Source organism: Cotesia glomerata, linkage group LG3 (genome assembly GCF_020080835.1).
Source record: "Cotesia glomerata isolate CgM1 linkage group LG3, MPM_Cglom_v2.3, whole genome shotgun sequence".
Classification (NCBI taxonomy): Eukaryota; Metazoa; Arthropoda; class Insecta; order Hymenoptera; family Braconidae; genus Cotesia; species Cotesia glomerata.
Genome location: NC_058160.1, coordinates 26,072,001 through 26,092,690, shown reverse-complemented (window position 1 = coordinate 26,092,690; position 20,690 = coordinate 26,072,001). Strand labels below are relative to the sequence as shown.

At 27.1% G+C, this 20,690-nt stretch overlaps 1 protein-coding gene across 6 annotated transcripts in view; it reads left to right on the top strand.

Moving 5' to 3' along the window:
* The window catches only part of LOC123260347 (calcium-dependent protein kinase 4-like), a 73,743-nt gene that overhangs the window by 48,247 nt on the left and 4,806 nt on the right, over positions 1-20,690 (top strand). For all 6 annotated transcript variants that reach the window (XM_044721384.1, XM_044721380.1, XM_044721378.1 and 3 more), the window contains 2 exons: positions 2,964-3,091; positions 16,473-16,563. In XM_044721384.1, the coding sequence (XP_044577319.1) occupies positions 2,964-3,091; positions 16,473-16,563 (219 nt within the window). The remainder of the gene's footprint in view (positions 1-2,963; positions 3,092-16,472; positions 16,564-20,690) is intronic.

Genomic DNA, 20,690 nt, shown 5'->3' with positions numbered 1-20,690 from the left:
AAAGCGTCAAAGAGTTTGTTGCAATTGTAATTATAATTAACTTTAAATGGTTAAATATCATCGTCTATAATTTTCACTCTTTTATAATGGTGGCATTTAAATTTTCGCCTTGTGCATAAGTACTTGTAGTTTGAAATTTAGACGAATGATATAATAACTTTGTGATTTCATACAAATGAGCAGTCTTGTTTTGTACTGAACAAAAGGCCCTACACAAAAGCTATATTTCGATTGTTATAGTTATTATCATAATATGCTGGCATTGTACAGTGTTATGTCAGCAACCAGCATTAGCTTTTAAACTGAAATTAGTTATTAAATTATGTACGGAAAAATGCGATTAAATCAACTTTGTAGAAAAATTTAATTAATAGTTAGTATTTTTTTTTAATTTTTCTGTTTTTTTTATTCAAATTTATTGCTAAAATTTAAACAAAATAATCAATCTAATGCTTAAAAAAATTCATATCCCCTGAGAAAATTTTTTTATTCTTAAGATCATATTTAAAAATTTTTCATGGATAGATTAATTACTTTTTAAATTTTAGAAATTATTAAAAAAACTTTTTTTTCCAATTTAATAACATGTATTTTTTTATAAGCGCTTGAATTAAATTTAAATACATCAATGATTTAACATAAAAGAAAAAAAACTAAACGACATTGTCACGAACCATCGTTACTAAAATAAAACCTTTGAAAGTCAATCACCGATTGATTTTAAACTTTCGAGTCTTCGACAGTAAACTTTACATCACCGGAACCGGTTCTTGATATTCGTTTTGCTTCCTCGTGTCTTCTTTTTCTTAACTCACTTAAACTGTTGTATACAAGCTATAGATTGTAATGAAATGACAAACTTTTTTTTTAGAGAAAAAAATCCGAAGAAAGTAAAGTCATGAGGGTGAAAAAAAAAGTACAAAGCAATTCATTTGTCACCAATTTTATCTTTCTTTTGTACTTCTTTCAAGAGGAAAAATAAAGAAATAAATTGTATTTACACGTTTATTTTGGTAGAAAAGGTTTGCGGCTTACTTTAACCAGATTTAATTCGAGTGAAGTCTAGGACTAAACGGGATTTAGAACACAGTAATGTCGTCGTTTTGTACCTCGTCGAGACATGTTGATCTCACTGGCATTTTATTATCACGATTATTATAATTTTGTTTCTCTATTTTTCTTTAATCCCTTTGTTTCATCCGTTTACATAATTTATTCTCATTTACCCTAACACACATTATCATGCAATTACAGTGTGTGTAGATGCGCAGATTTTAAATTTTATTTTTTCTGCTCTACTACTACACTATACATATACATAATGTCATATTATAAATATTTATCGCTAATTAAAAGCTTGAATAAAAATAAATTTCAATGCTAATTTTCATTTTTATCCGAGCATAAAGATCTTTTTATGTTTCAGTCAAGTTTATTTAATTTTAATAATTTTTTTTTTTATTTTTGCTGATTCTCTGCTCTGATGCAGATACGGCTGCAGTATCAATAAGTTAACACTTGTGAACATTAAGGTCAAGCAAGCGTGTTACGAGTAGCCAGTCATAAATTTAAAAGTTGTTACACCTGAGCCAGTAAGTGATCACAGTATTGTAGCAGCAATTGTTAGCGGAAAAAATATATACAGCTAATAAAAGCAATTTTATTTAGTAAGTGTAACTAATATTTTACGTCCAAGACATCCAAGTATAATAAGTTGAATCTATTGGAGCGTATGCTGTGATATTGACGCAATAAAAACACTTCATATAGTTTAGAATCACTGAATTGTAAAATTGCACACCTCAAGCGCGAACAATTGAGTGTGCTCTATTATCGCGCAGCTGTCCAGTCGCGATATTCTTACCGTAGACTTTTTTTTTTATTATAGTTTTAATCATTTCAATGCAATAAAAGATTATTAATGGACAATTGAATTTGAAATTGTAGTTGAAATTTTATAAATAGTGTCAAAGATTTTTCATAAAAAATTTAATAGAAATATTTTTAGTTAAATATTAATTAAATATAACTTTGTTAGTTAAAATGGTGGAAAATACATTGAAAAAAAAATTACTTGATCCAAAAAAAATTTTCTTGATCGGAAAAAAATTATTTTTTACATTATTCTAGTGTAAATTTCTTGAATTAATTACTGAATGTCTCGAAACAAAAGTACACAGTAAAAAATGTTATGTAAAATCAACACAATGTGTTAAAATAACACAATCTTTGTATTAAAATAACACAAGGTGTGTTGAATATTAACACAATATTTTTTACTGTGTAAAAATTTGAAGAAGATATTGTTCTTAAATAAAGTAATATTTATTATTGCATCACTGCAGTATTAAGTAAATGTAAAAATTGAATGACTATGTACATAATTCTAGTTATCGAAAATCAAAATGTTTGAGTTGTTAGTCTTATCCTTTTAAAAAAAAATTCATCAAATATTTATAATCGCCAATTAAGTTATTTCGTTATTGATAAATTTGATTGATGAACGTAAAGCGAAAGCGTGATTCCATAAAGGTATGATATTTATTGATAACTTGTTTGTTATCATGACTAATAACCAATTCAATTATTTTGCGATGAATAAATTTAATTGATGAGTATAAGAGTAATGCAGGTCTGATGTGATGGGATTGACGTTATTGATCAGCTTTTATAGTATGCCATTGTGGGTTACATCATTTCAATAATTATCATTTGGCTTATATTGACGGGCGTGAAAGTAAACAAATTAAATGACAAATCATCTCAATAGTTGATCTATGACAAACAATTCCTGGGATTTTGTTTGGATGCTCTGAATACTCTATATTGAGGTTCACTTAGGTAAATTAAATCATCCGGATGATATTTAGACCTTATTTTCAATTTCAATTAATGTGATATGATTAATCAATCAACAATAGTCCATTATTTTGATCTTAATTATTGATTTTTTCTTTTTTCAGGTGATGGAAATGTCAGTCTAGTAGAATTTGTCAAGATTGTTAGTGATATTGGCAATGCAAGCGCTGCTCAGCAAACAGATCTCACTCAAGAGCAACAGGAGGAACAAGAATTACGCGATGCATTCCGAGTAAGTTTATCTTTTTGTTCTATTTATTTACTTATCATTAGGAATTTTGTAGAGTGGGTTCCAAATTTACGTTCGAGGGAAAATTGTGTTAAGTAACATTCGTAACTTATCCATTTATTTACAAACTAACTGAGTTTATTGGTTCAACAAAAAGGTTACATAACACTTTCATGAATTTCTTATTAATTGTAAAAATATTTACGTATAGATGAAGGTGTTATGGGTCTATTTATTCAAGAAAATACTTAATAACTGAAAGATTTCTATGTATACTGATAGAAGGGTTCTTTTTAGAATTTTATAAACTTTATTATATGATAATAAGTGGTTTTATAACATCAGAAAATTAATATTTAGCAAATATTTATTAATAGTTAACAAATATTCGTAAGTTGTAATATTGTTTGTAATTTATTAAGATATACGTATTTAGGCTGCATTCGAAAATGCTCTATTTCTAGATACATAATTAAGAAATGACCTTGTATCTTGTGAACTATGGACAACTTTTAGGATATAAACTCACTCCGACATTACACTCATCGAGACCTTTCATTTGAGTACCCACATCAATTTTTCATATATTTATATATTACATATATATTATATATATGTATATATGAAAAATATATCAAAAATGCATGTGGGTACTCAAATGAAAGCTCTTGATAAATGGAACATTGGGATGAGCTTATCCTATAATAAAATTCCTATAATAAAATTGAGATGAAATGTATGTGAAACCAATTTATTCGTGATGTGATTGGTTGAAAATATTTATTCTCATTCTGATTGGTTGAAAGTGAATATAATATACATAAACGACACATAAATATATCATGACAATAAATATGAGGCGCGCGCTTGCGCGCGCAAATTTGAATTCTAGTCCCATATTAAAATAGAGATGAAATTTATGTGAAACCAATCTATTCGTGATGTGATTGGTCGAATATATCATAAACACATAAACATGAAAATATATGCAAACTCTATATTCAGGCGCGTGCTTGCGCGCGCAAATTAAATTCTAGTCCCATAATAAAATTTAGATGAAATGTATGTGAAACCAATCAATTCGTGATGTGATTGGTCGAATATATCATATGCATGAAAATATATGCAAACTCTATAGTCAAGGCGCGCGCAAATTTGAATTCTAGTATCTTTAAAAACGTCAATATTTAAGAAAGTAAAGTGCAATTTAACAAAAGTAATTATTTAATGAAGCAAAATTTTATTTTTAGTTCACAAGTTACATCAGTCACATAGTGACTGAAAGGTTGCTAGTATTAATTAATTCTTAATAAATATTTTTTAGAATTTTGAATGAAAAGTAGGTAGAAAAATTCTACTTGGACACTTTTTCAAATTCCATAACTTTAATAAATAATAGAATTATTAAATCAGGCAGATTGATAATTTTTTACACAAAAAAAAAATTTTTTTAAATAAAAAAAGCAATATGAATAATATTTGTGATAATTTACAAAAATTTATATCGTTTTCTCAACACTTTATTTTCTTTAAAAATTACTATAACTATGATAGGAAAATTGTTAGCGGTTATGGTTACATTATCGATACCATTTTATCGTAAAAACAATCGACTAAATCACCCATAAACTGACGATATGGATATATCGTCCAACATTAACTTACATTGCCTGTTTGAATTAGCATACTAACGATAAGGCGATTTATATTGTCAATGATAGATAAAAAATTCAGGAAAAGTAAATCTGTTGAAATATTGATGTGTCAATAAAGCACTCAGCGCTTGAGATGTGCAAAACTTTTTTATTTATCCTACAATTCTCTATCGATGTTTTTTGCTGCAAAAACATTCAATGTAGAATGTGTTACAGTATTTAATTGATGGCTTGTAGTTGGAAAAATAGCAGAGACAGATATTTGTTAAAAAATTTACGAAAATAAAAAATGTCAGTTGAGTTAAAAAATGTAGCTTGTGGCAACTAAACGACATTAAAATTTATGTATTGAATAATTTAATAGCGTAATGAAGATCAATATTTTTTTGTATAGAGAATCTAATGAATCTAAAAAAACAACAAAAAATTTAGCGAAACTTGATGCTACGTCTTGAATAATGGATTACTTAAGCTTTTGACATTTCTTCTTTACCTTTTTAATTTTATATGTTTGTGACGTTTTCCAAGTAAAAGTTTATTTTATCTGCAACTCTTTCTGCTTTTTTCTACAGTTTAAAAATTTATCGATAAATTTTGGAGAGTGTCTAGTGTAATTTAACCAGACGAGAATAATTTTAAAAATAAACATCTACTTAAACTCCGTTGTCAGTTGAATAAAAAATTATTGAGCAAGTATTTTTATTTTATTTCTCTCAGTATTTGTATAATTCATGAGAGAACAAAAAAAATTTTTTTTTCTTTATTTTACGGACCTTTAATTAGGGTTAAATTGACAGAAAAAGGAAAAAAAAACAGGAAATAATCATAAATTATGACTCGGTATTAAATATGAAAAGGATTTAAGAGAGAATTTATTTGGCAAGCGAGTACAGTTAATTTGACGCCAATTGCCCGTAAAGAGAAAAATAGTCCTGACTAGAAGTGACGGCATCAGGTGCGAGATGAACGCAGAAAAAAGCTTTAAATTCGAGATGAGAATAAAGAGTTCAACTGTGGTTAGTCATATTATATATACACATATATGTATACATAAGTATATACTTAACTAAAACTCATATCAACTTTTTATACCAACCATAGAAGTAAATTAATTTAACCGCTTTTTCAAGCTATGTGATTATGAAAATTTCATTATTCATTTTTGTTTTATTCTCTACAAGGACACTTTATGCGATTAAAAAGCTTGAATAAACTTTACTGAATAGGCTTTTCTAAGTAATTAAAATCATGCCTGAAAACAGAAAAATTCATTAAAATTTGTAATTAATTTTAATTATCAAATTAAATTTTTAACTTCTCACAATGAAAATAAAAAGTTTTTAATATAACTTCTATACTTTTGAGCTAGAAGATAAATTACAAATACTTGATGAGAATTTGACATTCTGTTGCTCACTCCAAACACTATGATCAATGATTACTGGGGTTAAGATTAAAAAAAAGACAATAATTGTTGGTTTGATAACTGTGATAGGAAAAAAAAAAATAAAAAAACCTTGCTCGATAAGAAATATCATGTTGTCGATTTTTCTTGTTCTCAAGGGAAAACATGACTCGAAAACGAATTCCCCGGTTATGCGTTTCTTCAATTTACTCAACTTTCGATCGTTACTTTTATCATTTATCCTCAATTCCGTTGTTCAAACTATTCTGTTATTTTATTATCTTATCGCACTATTCAATTTATTTTTTCTATTCACTTATTTGTATTTATATATTCTATAGTCTTACCAGTCGATCAAGTTAAAAAATAAAAGAAGAAATAAACCAATAAATAAATACATTTTCCAGCGAACGAAAGAAATTAAATCACAAATCAACATTTAACTTTCTGTTTTCGTTTGACTTTGTTTTTATACAGTGAATTTTTTCACAGTTTACAACATTCGTACTTTTGAGGACGGTAAAATTGCTTTTTTAAACTTTTATCGTTTTTTATTTATTCATTTTTTTCAATACATATTGTATTAAAAAATCAATCCATTTTTACTAATTTCATACAACATGTCACTTAGTAAACATTTTTCGTTTGTAACAAAAAGAATTCAATATCACAACTGTCTCTGACATGTCAAATCTGTAATAAACAAATAATTGATGTAAATATTTACAATCTACCAAAAGTAAAAATAAAATCTATATCAATTCTCTACCAGTGGAAACTATTTTCATAGCCTCAGGAAACGTTTTATTTCTGACTAACTGCCGATTGGAAATGTCAACAGTGCATTCGAATTCTAAAAAGAGTTTGAAAAAGATGAAAAAATTTGTTTTTCAAAATCCATACTTTGGTATTACTTCATAATTATTCAGAGTGCGCTTTGATCCCACACAGTAAAAAATTTTGCTTCAATGCGTCAAAAAATTTTGTGTTAAAAATTTTTATGTTAAATATTTAACACTTTTTTGTGTTAATTTAACACTTTTCTGTGTTAATTTCACACAATAAATGTTAAATTTATACATAAAAGTGTTAAACATTTAACACAAAAATTTTTTGACGCAATGACGCAAAATTTTTTATTGTGCAGCTTCTTCTGTTTGTGTACACAATCATACGGCTATTTTATATGTATGAAGTATATAATAGTGTTTCAATGAAATGCATTATGATGCATTAACGTATAAATGAGAATACCACACGAGAATCAGGCTATATAGCCGTAATTTATTCGCGAATGCATCCTTTTACTCACTAACGCGACGTCGAGATAAGAAAATTTCATACCTACTACCTCGACAGCACCGCCGATTGCACCTTGAATCAATTTCCGTGTCAATTTATTTTAAATTTAGGAGCTTCGTGTCAGAGAACGGCGTCTTATCCTTCTTCGTACAGCACACCTACGGTAAGATAATAACCAACCAAATGTACAAGACACTCATGCACTTAAACTCCATCTATTTTAACTCTCATAAATTCCTTACCGTCAGATCATCACCTTCAATTTTTTTTACTTTCCTTATTTCCTTTATACGCAATATCTTACACTAAACTTGTTAGCGTTTTATATGTAAATAAATTTACAAGATTTTTTATGACTGACAAATGAATTTACGGTTACATTCAGCGCATTTGTATCTTATTCACTTTGTACGTCTGCAGTTAACGTTTATTTTTATTATATTTATTTATTTTCTGATGTATATTTAACGCCTATTGATTCGCATTGAATGGCTATTGATAGTGCTTACGGAAGTTTAAATCGGAAATCGAAAAATCTTGAATCCGACAAACGTTGTATTGTGTGTGATACCATACCCGTGAAATATATATATGTGCAACACATTCTGCTGGAGAGAAATAAAAAACTTAAGCAGTTTTTAGTGCCATTTCTTTTCCTTTCGATTTTCTCTTTATCATCCTCTTTTTTCTTCTACAAAGTATTTCGTTTTTTGCATACAAATAGGCTAATGCATCTCTTGAATCTCTTCCAAAATATTGCAGCTCTATTAACTTTAGCTTTCTTTATTATCTTATTCCTTTTTACTGACTTTATTTTTTCATTTTTGCTGTGCATTTTTCTATGGTTAAATTTTTGTTGCAAATTTTATCTATGTATATGCAAAAAAAAACTTTCAACTATAGTTCTCTTACATCAAATCAATAGGAAGTAAATAAATGATTGAAATTTTTTTATAAAAAAATTTAATTGATATTTGAGTTAATAAATAAAAAAAAAAAAATTAATTAAAATTTTTTTTTACGTCTTCAGAGAAAAATATATAACTGTTTTCTTCTTAAATTTTTCCATTTAAATATTATTTTTTAGAGAGCATGAATACTTCAGTTTTCTTAGTTTCCTTTTGTTGCTATTTTGAAATTAAAAAAAAAAAAAATATTTAATAACTCTTGATACTTTCCAGTCATGACCCGGAAATTGTTAAATTATAAACTTTAGCACAAACGCCAGAAACATCAATTAAAGTCTGTTAGTGACATAAAGTTATGGACTTTTATTTATTATAAACATTGTAATTATAATTATAATTATCATCAAGCATAGTTAATTTTTTTTTAACATTTAATTTTGAAAAATTAAATCTTCCAGTTTTTAATTTTATGATAAAGTTACAAAACTTTAATCATTAAATTAAAAGTTCAGATGGTTTGATAATAATTAGCAGAGAGTGAAAATGAGAAATGCCTACGGTCAACTGGATTCTGTGAGATAGTTAACCAATTATAAAACTTTCAGCTGTTTTCGAGTTCCAAGCCATTATTTGTGCGACGTGACGTTTTTTTAATTTGACCTCCAGAAAATGTAGTTTTTTGTGATGAAAAATTTTATGTTAAAAAAAATGTTTATTTTCTTTGCTGATTGTCCAAAAATTAAAAAAAGAAGTAAAAAATAGATTTAAATTCAAAGATAAAAATGCAACAAGTGAATGGATAATCGATACTGTCTTATAAACGAAAAAAATTTCTAAAACAATGTTTTCTGTCACCTTCATAAAAAAACTGCTGATAAAAGAAAAAATTTCTGTCTATCTTGCAGAAATTTCAGTAAGAAAACAAGAATAGAATGACGTCAATATAAAATTCAGTGGAGCTTATAGAAAAGTAATAAAGTGATTTGGCAGGACATGGATACCGAAAGTCGCATAAAATAAAACGGTCACACAGATGCATGACAATTTGAAAGATGTAATTTGATCGATAAATTTATAATAGTACAAAACATTTTAGGTGACGGTGATAAGATTGATGAGTCAGATGTTCATAAAGTAGGTCGTGACTTGAATGTTGGCGAAACTGAGATAAGACAGAAATTGCAAATCGTGTGCAATTGTCCCGAAAGTTTTTAACACCCCTTTTCCTTTTCCACTTTCTTCCTCTCTTCGTACTTCTTCCTATACCAGCTCGTATCCTCAACTTATTGTTTGGCAAATATTCCTTGTGGAGTGAAGAAGGTATCTTCTACTCTATAAGAGACGCGCCGAAGAATGAGTTTGACAACTCAAACAATAAGCTTCACAGTAGCCCGGTAATCACCGTCAAGGCAAATCCAAAACTAATTGTCGGATATTAATTATTTGCTACTAATGACTTAGTTTCTCTACTTTCTCAATTATTACTTATATCATAGTTATCAGATTTAGTGATATTCATGATGACATCACGAATTTCTAAATACACAAGTGTTGATTTTTTAAAACTTTCAAATTTTATGTACAATTTATTTATTTTATTTATTTATTCAATTTTTATGCCAAGGCGAATAGCCGAATGATAAAAGTATACATAAGTTTATAATAAAGTACACGTGCAACAAAATTAAATATAAAAGACAGATAGGATCAATTTTAAGAAACTTTATAATTTGAAATGATTGTAATAATATCAATATAATCTGAGATATCGGGTAGAAGTACCGTTTTTGGCAACCTTAGCACCGTTTTTGGCCAGTTAACATTTGAATTAATTTATAAAAAATTATAATATTATAACCATATTTTTGTTGAGTTTAAAAAAAATTATATTAAAACAAATTGAGTTTGTAATGGTTTATTAATATAAATTTATTTCTATCGTTTATTTAAACAATAAATGGCTATAAACGGTACTTCTATCCTACTAATGATAAGAAAGAGAACAATATCTAATAATTGAGGAAATAAAAATAATAGGGTCTAAAAAGGTAAATGTAAATGCTTAAATATTTAAACAGTTAAATGTTGAGTACAAATTATTACAATTTAGTTGGCCTGTTTGATATTCATAGTACACTATCTCGTTCCAGTTTTACAAAAAATTTTACAAAAAAACCGAAAAAAAATTTAACAGAAAAAATATTTATAAAAATCAAATTATTGCTCATAAAAATGCTTTAGCTCTATATATTCATAAAAAAGTTAATTTGATTAAAGAAAAATAATTTTAAAAAACTATCAGCAAAAAATTCTTGAAATTTTTTTGATGTACAAAAGAAGTAGCAAAAATCAGACAATTTTTCAATTTTTGCTGATTTTATTACAAGAGTGATTAAAATATTTTAAATTACAAATTTAATGTTTCAAAGAAAATATTTTTTTTTTTAATTAAATAAATAAACAAAATAAAATTTTGAAATTGTATTTCAGTAAGAAAAAGTAAAATATCGAAAAATCATATTTTTAAATGATCAGACGCTTGTACCACATCGACTTATATGTGACAACTTATTCTTACAGCTTTTTATTTGGTATAAAAAAAATGTCTAAAATATGATTTGAAGTTTAGGGTGTAGATGAAAATGAAACTTAGGGGATAAAATTTCCTAGTGGGTTGTGTTATAGCTTATCACCCTGGAGGACGATAATTTGTTGACGAGTCGATGAGACGTATGTGAAAAAACCGTGTATGTCGTTTAAGGTATTACACCCTCCACCGTATATACACTACAAGCTGCAAAGCGTTGGGTATATCACATAAATTTTCGGGTGTGTAGTATACTAGTATGCGTACGGAGCAGATTGACCTGGAGATGAGTCCGCATCGTAATAAATATAAAAATAAAAAACGATTGAGAGTAATCTCTGAAAGATGCCCCAACAAAAAAGATTGTGTAACATAAAAAATAATATAAAAAAGGTGGATGCAATTTAACTTATTGTACCAAAAGAAAAATAAATTAGATGCTTTTCTGATTAGTAGTCCATTAGTGTTTAACAGTCCGACTCAAAGGTTATTATTATAATTAGTATCCAAATTTTGTGAGATAAATAGATTGATCCCCGGTTGGTATTTCATCTATTTAATGTTTAAAATTGTTAGTCGCTGACGTTAATTTTCGATGAATTTCGACTTTTATCGGTCACATATTTTAAAATTTCGAAAGGTTAAATCATCGGGTTGATGTCACTTGTTTCGGAACGATGGGTTTAAATGTCTGCTTAGCCAGTCGAAACATCTCGACCCAAATTAGCGAGTTTAAATTAATCTGGTTCTTCCCTAAGGATCAAACTGCTTTGACTGCCCGCTACATTAGTCGCTAACGTTATTACAGTCGAAATCACTTTTGATTATTGTTCTAGCTGAATTTACGTATTTGTAAGCCTCTAATTGTTTAATTAACTTCAGATATTTGATTTAATTAAATTATTTGAATGTCACTTATTTCATACAAAAAATAAAGTCTTAAGAATAAAATATTTGTTTCAAAATAATTCTTTTTTTTTTATTTATTTAATGAGATAAAAATACGTACATACATACATACATGCACACAGTAAAAAATATTGTGTAAAGTCAACACAATTTCTGTGTTAAATACGGCCAACACAAAATTAGTGTTAAAATTCAACACACTTTGTGTTTGTTTTAACACTAAGATTGTGTCATTTTAACACAAAGTTTTTGTCATTTTAACACAAAAGTGTGTTGAATTTTAACACTAATTTTTTGTAGACCGTATTTAACACAATATTTTTTACTGTGCAATATGGAAAAAGTTGTTACATTAATTATTTTATTTTTGATTCTAGTTTTTAAAAAATAATTCTTGATTTTTAATAACAATTTTTGGTTTGAAATTGGATCTGACTTGTCAATTTTTTTATTATTTGACCGACGGATGCTTTGCCAGCGGCAAACTTTTTATTTTTTAAATAAAAAGTATTAAAGTTACCAAATTATACATCGAATGTTTCACGGCCGCCGGCATTTTTAAATATTCATTTGAATTTCAATATTAATTTTTCAACAACGCAAGTAATATCTTAAGTGCAGCATGACTGATTTATCACACGCGTTTATCTGTTACTGCAGCTACATGCAATTTTGAATGTTAAATTATTCAAATAATATTAATTGTAAAGACATTTTTATAAAAATTAAGAGAAACCTTTCATTATTATTATAATTATAAACTATAAATAATATTTTAACTTCCCGCTTTAAAAATTAATAATTTTTAGTGAAAAAAAAAAAAAAAAAAAAAAAAAAAAATGTTTTTAACTTTTACTACTCGCAAATAAATAGACTAATTTTACTCATTTTCAAATCATATACCTAAAAAATTCAAAAACAATTCACCATATATATTCTTCTCAAATAGAATATTTATACTTTTGATTATAAAATTATAACATTTAGAATAAATTAATCAAATTTTTTATAAATTAAGTTCTTTTAATTTAAAAGGTTACTGTAAAATAATTTACTCTTAACAAGGTGAAATCGTTGTTCGTATGAGGGTATTGTAGATATTTGATGAAAAAGAAAAAAAAATTAAATGAAATTGCAAAAGAGTAATAGAGCCGCTTGAATTTGCGAGTTTGATTATCGGAATATTCAAACAAAGCGATTCATCATACGAATATATGTTTTATTAAGCAATTTTACAACGAGTAATTAACCAGAGATCACTTAAATACACATTATCGATAGTCAGCGTCAGGGTATGCAAATGAGCTAGCCTATGTGCATAAAAATGATATAAAATAAGAAAATAGGACGGAATAATTCTGGATGGATGAAAGAGTGGCTTCCTCGTCAGCATACTGTCTCGGAAAAAATTGAAAAATAGATAAACAGATGTCCGATAAAAATTGATCGAGTGCCGTACTGTCGTACTGAGTTGCTTTCAAAAACATTCTCTTTTCATTCACGATTCACGAATGATTGTTTGGTTGTTAATAAGAAAATTAAAAAAAAAATTACCAATTATAAATTATCAGATAGTAGAAATAATAAAAGATGAAACGGAATATACATGATATGATAATATAATAATATAATGAGAGCTCCGGGATTTGAATTTTCCGTATTTATTTAAAATTAAATTACTATGTACCTAGTTATGCTATTATCAAACGACTCACAGAAATGAAGCTTGAAAAGTAAAACAAACAATCACAAGAATATATATATAATCATAAAGTTTTTAAATTAAAAAATTTCCGCGCTCTTATTTTTTTGCGGTCACGCAGTAGCAGTTTATTTTTTGAACTCGAGTTACTCCAGATTATGAAGATCTCATTATAGTTAAAATAAACGGGATGTTTATTTTCACTTTTTTGTTTGTAAATAAAAAACATTGCAAAGAAAATTAATTAATTAATTATTAAAATACATAGAGATTGTTGTGAGAGACTAAGAATGATAAGAGATATTATTATTTTATTATAAAATTGTTGAATAAATTTAATAATAATAATAATAATTTTGATATTTTAATAAGAGATTAAGTAGTTAGATACATGTGCACGATTCAATTTGTGGGAAAATCTGGTAGGTAAATATCCAAGCAATTAATCCATTTACAAGTATAACTTATCCGAGAATATCATATTATTAAATCGGCATATATATGTATATATTTCTATTAAAGTCCGGGTGTTAAGGGGTAACGATTCAATTTCGCGAAACCGCAGGTGCGGGAAACTGTTGAGGGCTTGAGGATACACAAATGCATTTTATTAGAATGACGATCACGTGGTACTGGGAAAAGGTAGGAAGGGGAAGAACGTGTAATTAACAATTATTATAACCGATCATGAGGTAATCATCTGGAAAATGGTTTAGTAATTGCATTTTCTCTATTTGCCTCGCATTTATCATTCATATCATTTTCAATTATTTATTATGGTTTCATAGTTTGATGTGTTAAGATTTGATCTTTCGTTAATTTACAGTTAAATTGTTGTTTTGAGCAATAGTTTAACACTAACATCTGTAAAATTATGTAATATTTCTAGTTAAGGTTTCAGGTTAGAATATTCTCTGAAATATTTCAGAAAACAATATTGTTAGCGCAAAAATATCCAATGAACAAAATTTCAAATTGTAAAAAATTGTAATGTTAAAATGATATTTTGATGGAATTTTTAAACGCTTATATTCATATAAATAGAATTTATGGTGCTACTAGCTTTGACCCGCGGCTTCACTCGCGTTGAAGCCCTTTGATAAATATCAAAGATCATTACATTCCAATAGAACTGAAACAATGTGATTCAGTATTTAAAAATTAGATTCCCTATAATAATACTTAATTAAAATAATTATTAGGTGACTGAATTAATAATTTGGTTAAACTATCCTAATAATAGGTTTTCTAATTAGAGTTATAATAATTTTAAATTATTATACATGAAGCTATAATCAATAAGATATTAATTTGAAGGCTTTGAAGTTGCTAGATTTCCAAATTTTGTGACAAACAATCATGTCTGTCAAACTAATTTTTCAAAAAAATATATTTTTTTTTTTAATAAAACGGATCCTATGTCCTTTTTAATACCTCTAAGAATATGTGTACAAAGTTTCATGGTTGAGTAGTTTTGGCGTGAAAGCGTAACAAACAAACTTACATTCACATTTATAATGTTAGTAGGGATTACGTTTATAAATTATTAATACAGTAATTTGGGTATCAAATGTTCAAAAACAGTATAGTGTCCACAAACGGTGCTTCTACCCTATATTAAGAGAAAATAATGCTCTCAGACCAAAAGCCAGCTGAACTACGACCAACTTACCACCCACTTATTTAAATCATTCAGGTAATGAGTTATATAACCCATGTAGGAGTCCCCAGAGTTGAACGACGGGGCCAAGACTGGGGAACTCAGCCTTGGCCGTTCCTTTGGTGAACCAGACTTGGGCCAAGACTGGCTCACCTAGCTCTGACCATTTGATGGTACGCCAGACTTGGGCCAAGGATGGGTTACCTAGTCTTGGTCATTCAATGGAAAATCTAAAGTTAAATAATCATTAAGTAATATAATTTTTAAGAGTAAATATTCTTTGTTTAACGAATATTTATTAGCTAATGCTACAGTCGAAAATTTATTATTTAACAAAAACAATTACATATCATCAAGATTGATATGGTATTAAAAAAATTAAAATATAATAATTTACAGTTGAATTTTTAATGTTGATAATTTTAAACATTAAAATTTATAATAAAATATTAAAAATGTACAGAATGATTTACAAAGTCTAAAGTAATATAAGAGATTGTCTTGCATTTTTTTACCTAATAAACATTTGTAAAAAATAGTTAATTTTCATCAGAACACAATATTAAATATCATAAGTTATATAAATAAACCGTCACCTTATATATTTAGTTTATAAGAATGATGAGATGTATTTCAACATATCTGTCGTACGGTGTAGGGGTTAGTTATCGGTCTGGCAAGCGCGCGGGTCGGGTTCGAATCTCGGTTAGGACGAACCGAGATTAGAAAAATTTTTAAAATTTTTGAAAATTAACTATGGCTCAGCCATGGCAACCAACCGTGACCCCATGTTATCATTCCAGACTTCCACCAAGGCTGGACCAACTCTGGCTTTACAACCTTGGGCCAGAGTTTCACAGAGTTGGGCCAAGCCTGGGGGCCCGTTGTTCTTTTCTATATGGGAATGTATGACGAAACCAAGGATTATAAATTTTTCAGTAATGAAAGACCATAAGCTGTCTCATTAAATTTAATAATAATAATAATATGTATTTTACCGAAAAGTCTAAGCTTCAATAAGTTTTAGAAACAAACGTATAATAAAAAATATATATAAATAATTAGACTTTATCCATTTTTATAGTAAGGCGATAAAAAATTGTATTTAATAAAATTAATTAATTTTTAGTTGAAATTCAAGATTAAATTAATGAGTCAACACTATATGTTAATTTATTAAAATTAAATATTAAGAATTGATAAATATACATTTAATTGTTTGCTTAGAAAATTAACATTTTTTTTATATTTTCCAGGTCTTTGATAAACATAACCGTGGTTATATCACAGCGTCCGATCTCCGAGCCGTTCTACAGTGTCTAGGTGAAGATTTATCCGAGGAGGAAAGTAAGTATCAAAATGCCACTAAATTTTAGTCAAACAGTTCGCCTTTTTTTATCCACCAAAGTTTTTTCACGGTTTTCTTTGAAACTTTAATTGGCAAGGAAAAAAGTAAACACAACCTATAAACAGTGGAGGTAGTAGTTAAGTTGAGATGCTCGGCTTAATTTTTCCGGTTAAAGTGTTTATTTTTAAAAGAGTTTAGCCGCGGATTTCGAGCGAATGAATTTGATAACTTGCAAACTGAAATAGAGATAAGGAGTAGAGCGGATTGTGCCATTGGAAACTGTGCCATTAGTGTATTCTTTTGATCTGAAATAAATATCCTTCAACTTTCTACGCATCTTTATTTGTATCTATATGTGAGTTACATTGTTATGAAGTCTTTTGAGTAAGAGTATCTTTTATGAAAAAATATTTCAAGTAAAAAGTAGAAAAATGGTTAGCGGGTATTCTAGATTATTTTTACGATTCAGCTTCCAATAATTAATTTAATGAGTTCAGTATAATATTAATTATCTGCAAAAAACAATTTTTTCTTCATAATTTGCAGGAACAAAGACTTAATTTATTTCACTAAATGATATAATTTTCCTATACATATAACTCATTGACAAGCACGATACTATGCACACAAAAAAAAATTCTTGGCTCGAGAAAATATTATAGAAGACTAAAAATTTTTTGGATGAAGTCAAATTTTCTTTAGCCAAAAAAAGTTGCATTTGCTTTAAAATAAATTTAGTTTTCTTCAAAATTTTCTTGGCGAGAGAAGTTCTTTTTTTTCTGTGCAGTTATTATCACATACAGTGCAGATATTATCCCTTACTACGCAGATATTAGTACGTAATACGCATTCAAATTTTTTACACACGAATCATTTGTAACGACCTATTATACAGTCAACGCTCTCTGTATTTGACTCGCCCGTACAGGACCATTCTCTGTATTTGACTCATCCTTTTCCATAAGAGCTGTGTAAAATCGTCAAATATAGAGGAAGAATGTGGTCAAATACAGAGAGCGGTCAAATACAGAGAGGTCCAATACAGAGAGCGTCGACTGTAACTACACATATTTGTGTAGTTTATAGATAAATGCTTGCTTATAAATTTCGAATCAAGACATAAAATTTTCTTTAAAATAATTTTTTTTTAATCAACAATATTTCTCTTGAATCATGAAATTTTTTTCAATAAAATTTTAATATAAAGACCAATGCAATTAATAGACTTTTAGACAATCAACCTCGTACTTGAATTCTTTTTTCATATTAGTAAGTAATGAAAAATAAAAAAAAAATTAACTTCATAGAGACAACTATTACTAATAGGGCAATTTAAATTAAATCCGCGATTTTAATTATAATTTGCAATATTGAAACTTGTGGTTAGTGTCCACTTACACCGCAAACACAAACACTTCATAGGGATGATAGTGGAGTACACATGTGTTACAGTTGATCCGCGAGAAAATTGGAAAACGGTGTTGCCCATATGCTATATGCTGCACCTGAGTCTGTGTATGCATTCTGTACTGTATTGACCCGCATTATAATATAATTATTCATTTATTTTCAATTATCAGTAAGTTAATAATATAATGTACTCATCGTAATTAGCTGCCGTGTTATCATTTATTCCCTTCAATTTATCTTTGTCTCGATTTTTCCACGTACGTATATTCTGTATTCAATATGGATACTCGGTAGATTTTATTGATATATTGTACTCAACGGCGTTCATTCGATAATTAGTATACAATTTTAATTACTTTATCAATTACATTCCATTGAGTTTATGAATATCGCTGAACTAATGAAGGAATATATAAAATAAAACTAAAGTATTTATTAATTTAGAGTATCAATGGGAGTATCGATGAGTTTATCGTTAACTCTATCGAAAATTCACAATATGTGGTTTCAAGTAATTCAATATATGGAAATATATGCCTCATAGTATATAGTATCTATTACCAATAACCATTTAATAAAAATATTTCCAATATGTAACTTATTTTTTTTTACATATAAAAAATTGTTTGTCTGATAAAAAAAATTAAATTGATTTAAGATAAATTTTTTAAAATTATTTTTTCGGTTCAAAAGTTATTTCGTCAAGTCAATTTTTTATCTGCAATAAGGTAAAAGCCCCAATTATTGACGCTATAAGAGACAAAGTTATGATTTCATTTTTTTTAAGCAATCAAATATAAATATCGATGAATTTTGTTTGTGGTAATGTCTTCAGTAATGTTTTAACTAATCAATTTCTTTTTTTAAAATGATAATCAGTGATATTTACTAATTAATTTTAAATAATTAAATATATGATCTGGATACACCAATTATTGACGGGTTAAAAAACTGATTGATCCAATTATTGACGTACCGTAACCCCAATTATTGACGCCCCTACTGCACATGCGTCGAATCATTTGGTTATATTGTTATTTATCAAAAACTTGATATAAAGTAATCAATATTATTAAAGTTAATTAATAATAATTTCTATGAATGAATAATTATTATGAAAAATATAACAATTTATTTAAAAACTTATTTAACACTAAAACACGCCGAGTTATTTGACAGTTAAAAGCCTTGAATATAATCGCGTATATAACGTATTTTATACTTAATAAATAATAGTTTAAAAAAACTAAAAACACGCTTTTTATAGAAAACCAAACTAAAAAATAGAAAATAAATTTAAATTAAGAATAGTGTTAAAAATTTCAATAAATATAAATTAATAATAGTGTAAATAAAAAAAATGTATTTTATTTTAAAAAAAGCGTGGGGTGCTTTTTAAGATATTATCAAAATGATAATCACTCTACTCATATCTGTCAATAAAATATTTATAACTATTGACACCATGCACCTCACGCTTTTTTTAAAATAAAATACATTTTTTTTATTTACACTATTATTAATTTATATTTATTGAAATTTTTAACACGATTCTTAATTTAAATTTATTTTCTATTTTTTAGTTTGGTTTTCTATAAAAAGCGTGTTTTTAGTTTTTTTAAACTATTATTTATTTTTTACTTTTTAGTTTGGTTTATTTATAAAAGCGTGATTTTTTAGTTTTTTTAAACTATTATTTATTGATTATCAAAAATATTCAGGCGCGCAAATTACCCACGGAGAGTTACATACTGACATACTGACATACTGACATACAAGTGAAGCTAATAAAAAAAAAATAATTATTTATAAATATTATAAATACGGGGAGTCAGAGTTCGATTTCGGAGAGCGAGCCTGAGAAACGGCTACCAGAACCAAGGAAGGCCGCAGGCGCGCAGATTACCCACGGACAGTTACATACTGACATACTAACAAACTGACAAACTGACAAACAAACTGACATACAAGTGAAGCTAATATAAAGCGTGTAAAAAAAAAAGGCGTCATAGCGCTGTCGACTGACTGTCACTATGGGATTCACCATAAAAATTATGAACTAGTTATTGACTCCCATTATTTAAATATCATAAAGCATACAATTAATTTCGATTATTTAATTCTATAAATATTTCATATATTGTTAATTAAAAAAAAAATAGATCATATAATTACATGAAAAAATTAATTTAAACTCGGCAGTTAAAAAAAATGCTTTTCTAACCAAAGTTGTTAAGAAAATAGACGCTCGTAAGCTGATTTGATGAACTGGTGCTAACTTTATTTTTTTTTTAATAATTAATATTTAATATTTTGAACTGAATGTGATTTTTTTCAATTTTTTAATTAATTAGAATTTAATAAAAATTTATTTGATCGTTATTATTGTTACAGATAATTTAATATATTTAAAAATAATTTAGGGTGTCAATATTTAGACCCCCGTCAATAATTGGGGCTTTTACCTTACTGACCACTAATATTTTTTACTTTTAATAATTGTTTCTAATTTTCAATATCGCTGTTCCAAGTTTAAAAATAAATATTATAATTTATAATACTAGCAAATTATACTTAATAAACTGTGAAAAATAAAAAATTTAGACTGTGCGTTACAATTATACATTAATGTAATAAATGTTTTTAAACAAACTTTTTTATAAATTTTAAATAAAACTCCGGAGTTATCTGAACTTTATTAGCAATAAGAAATGAT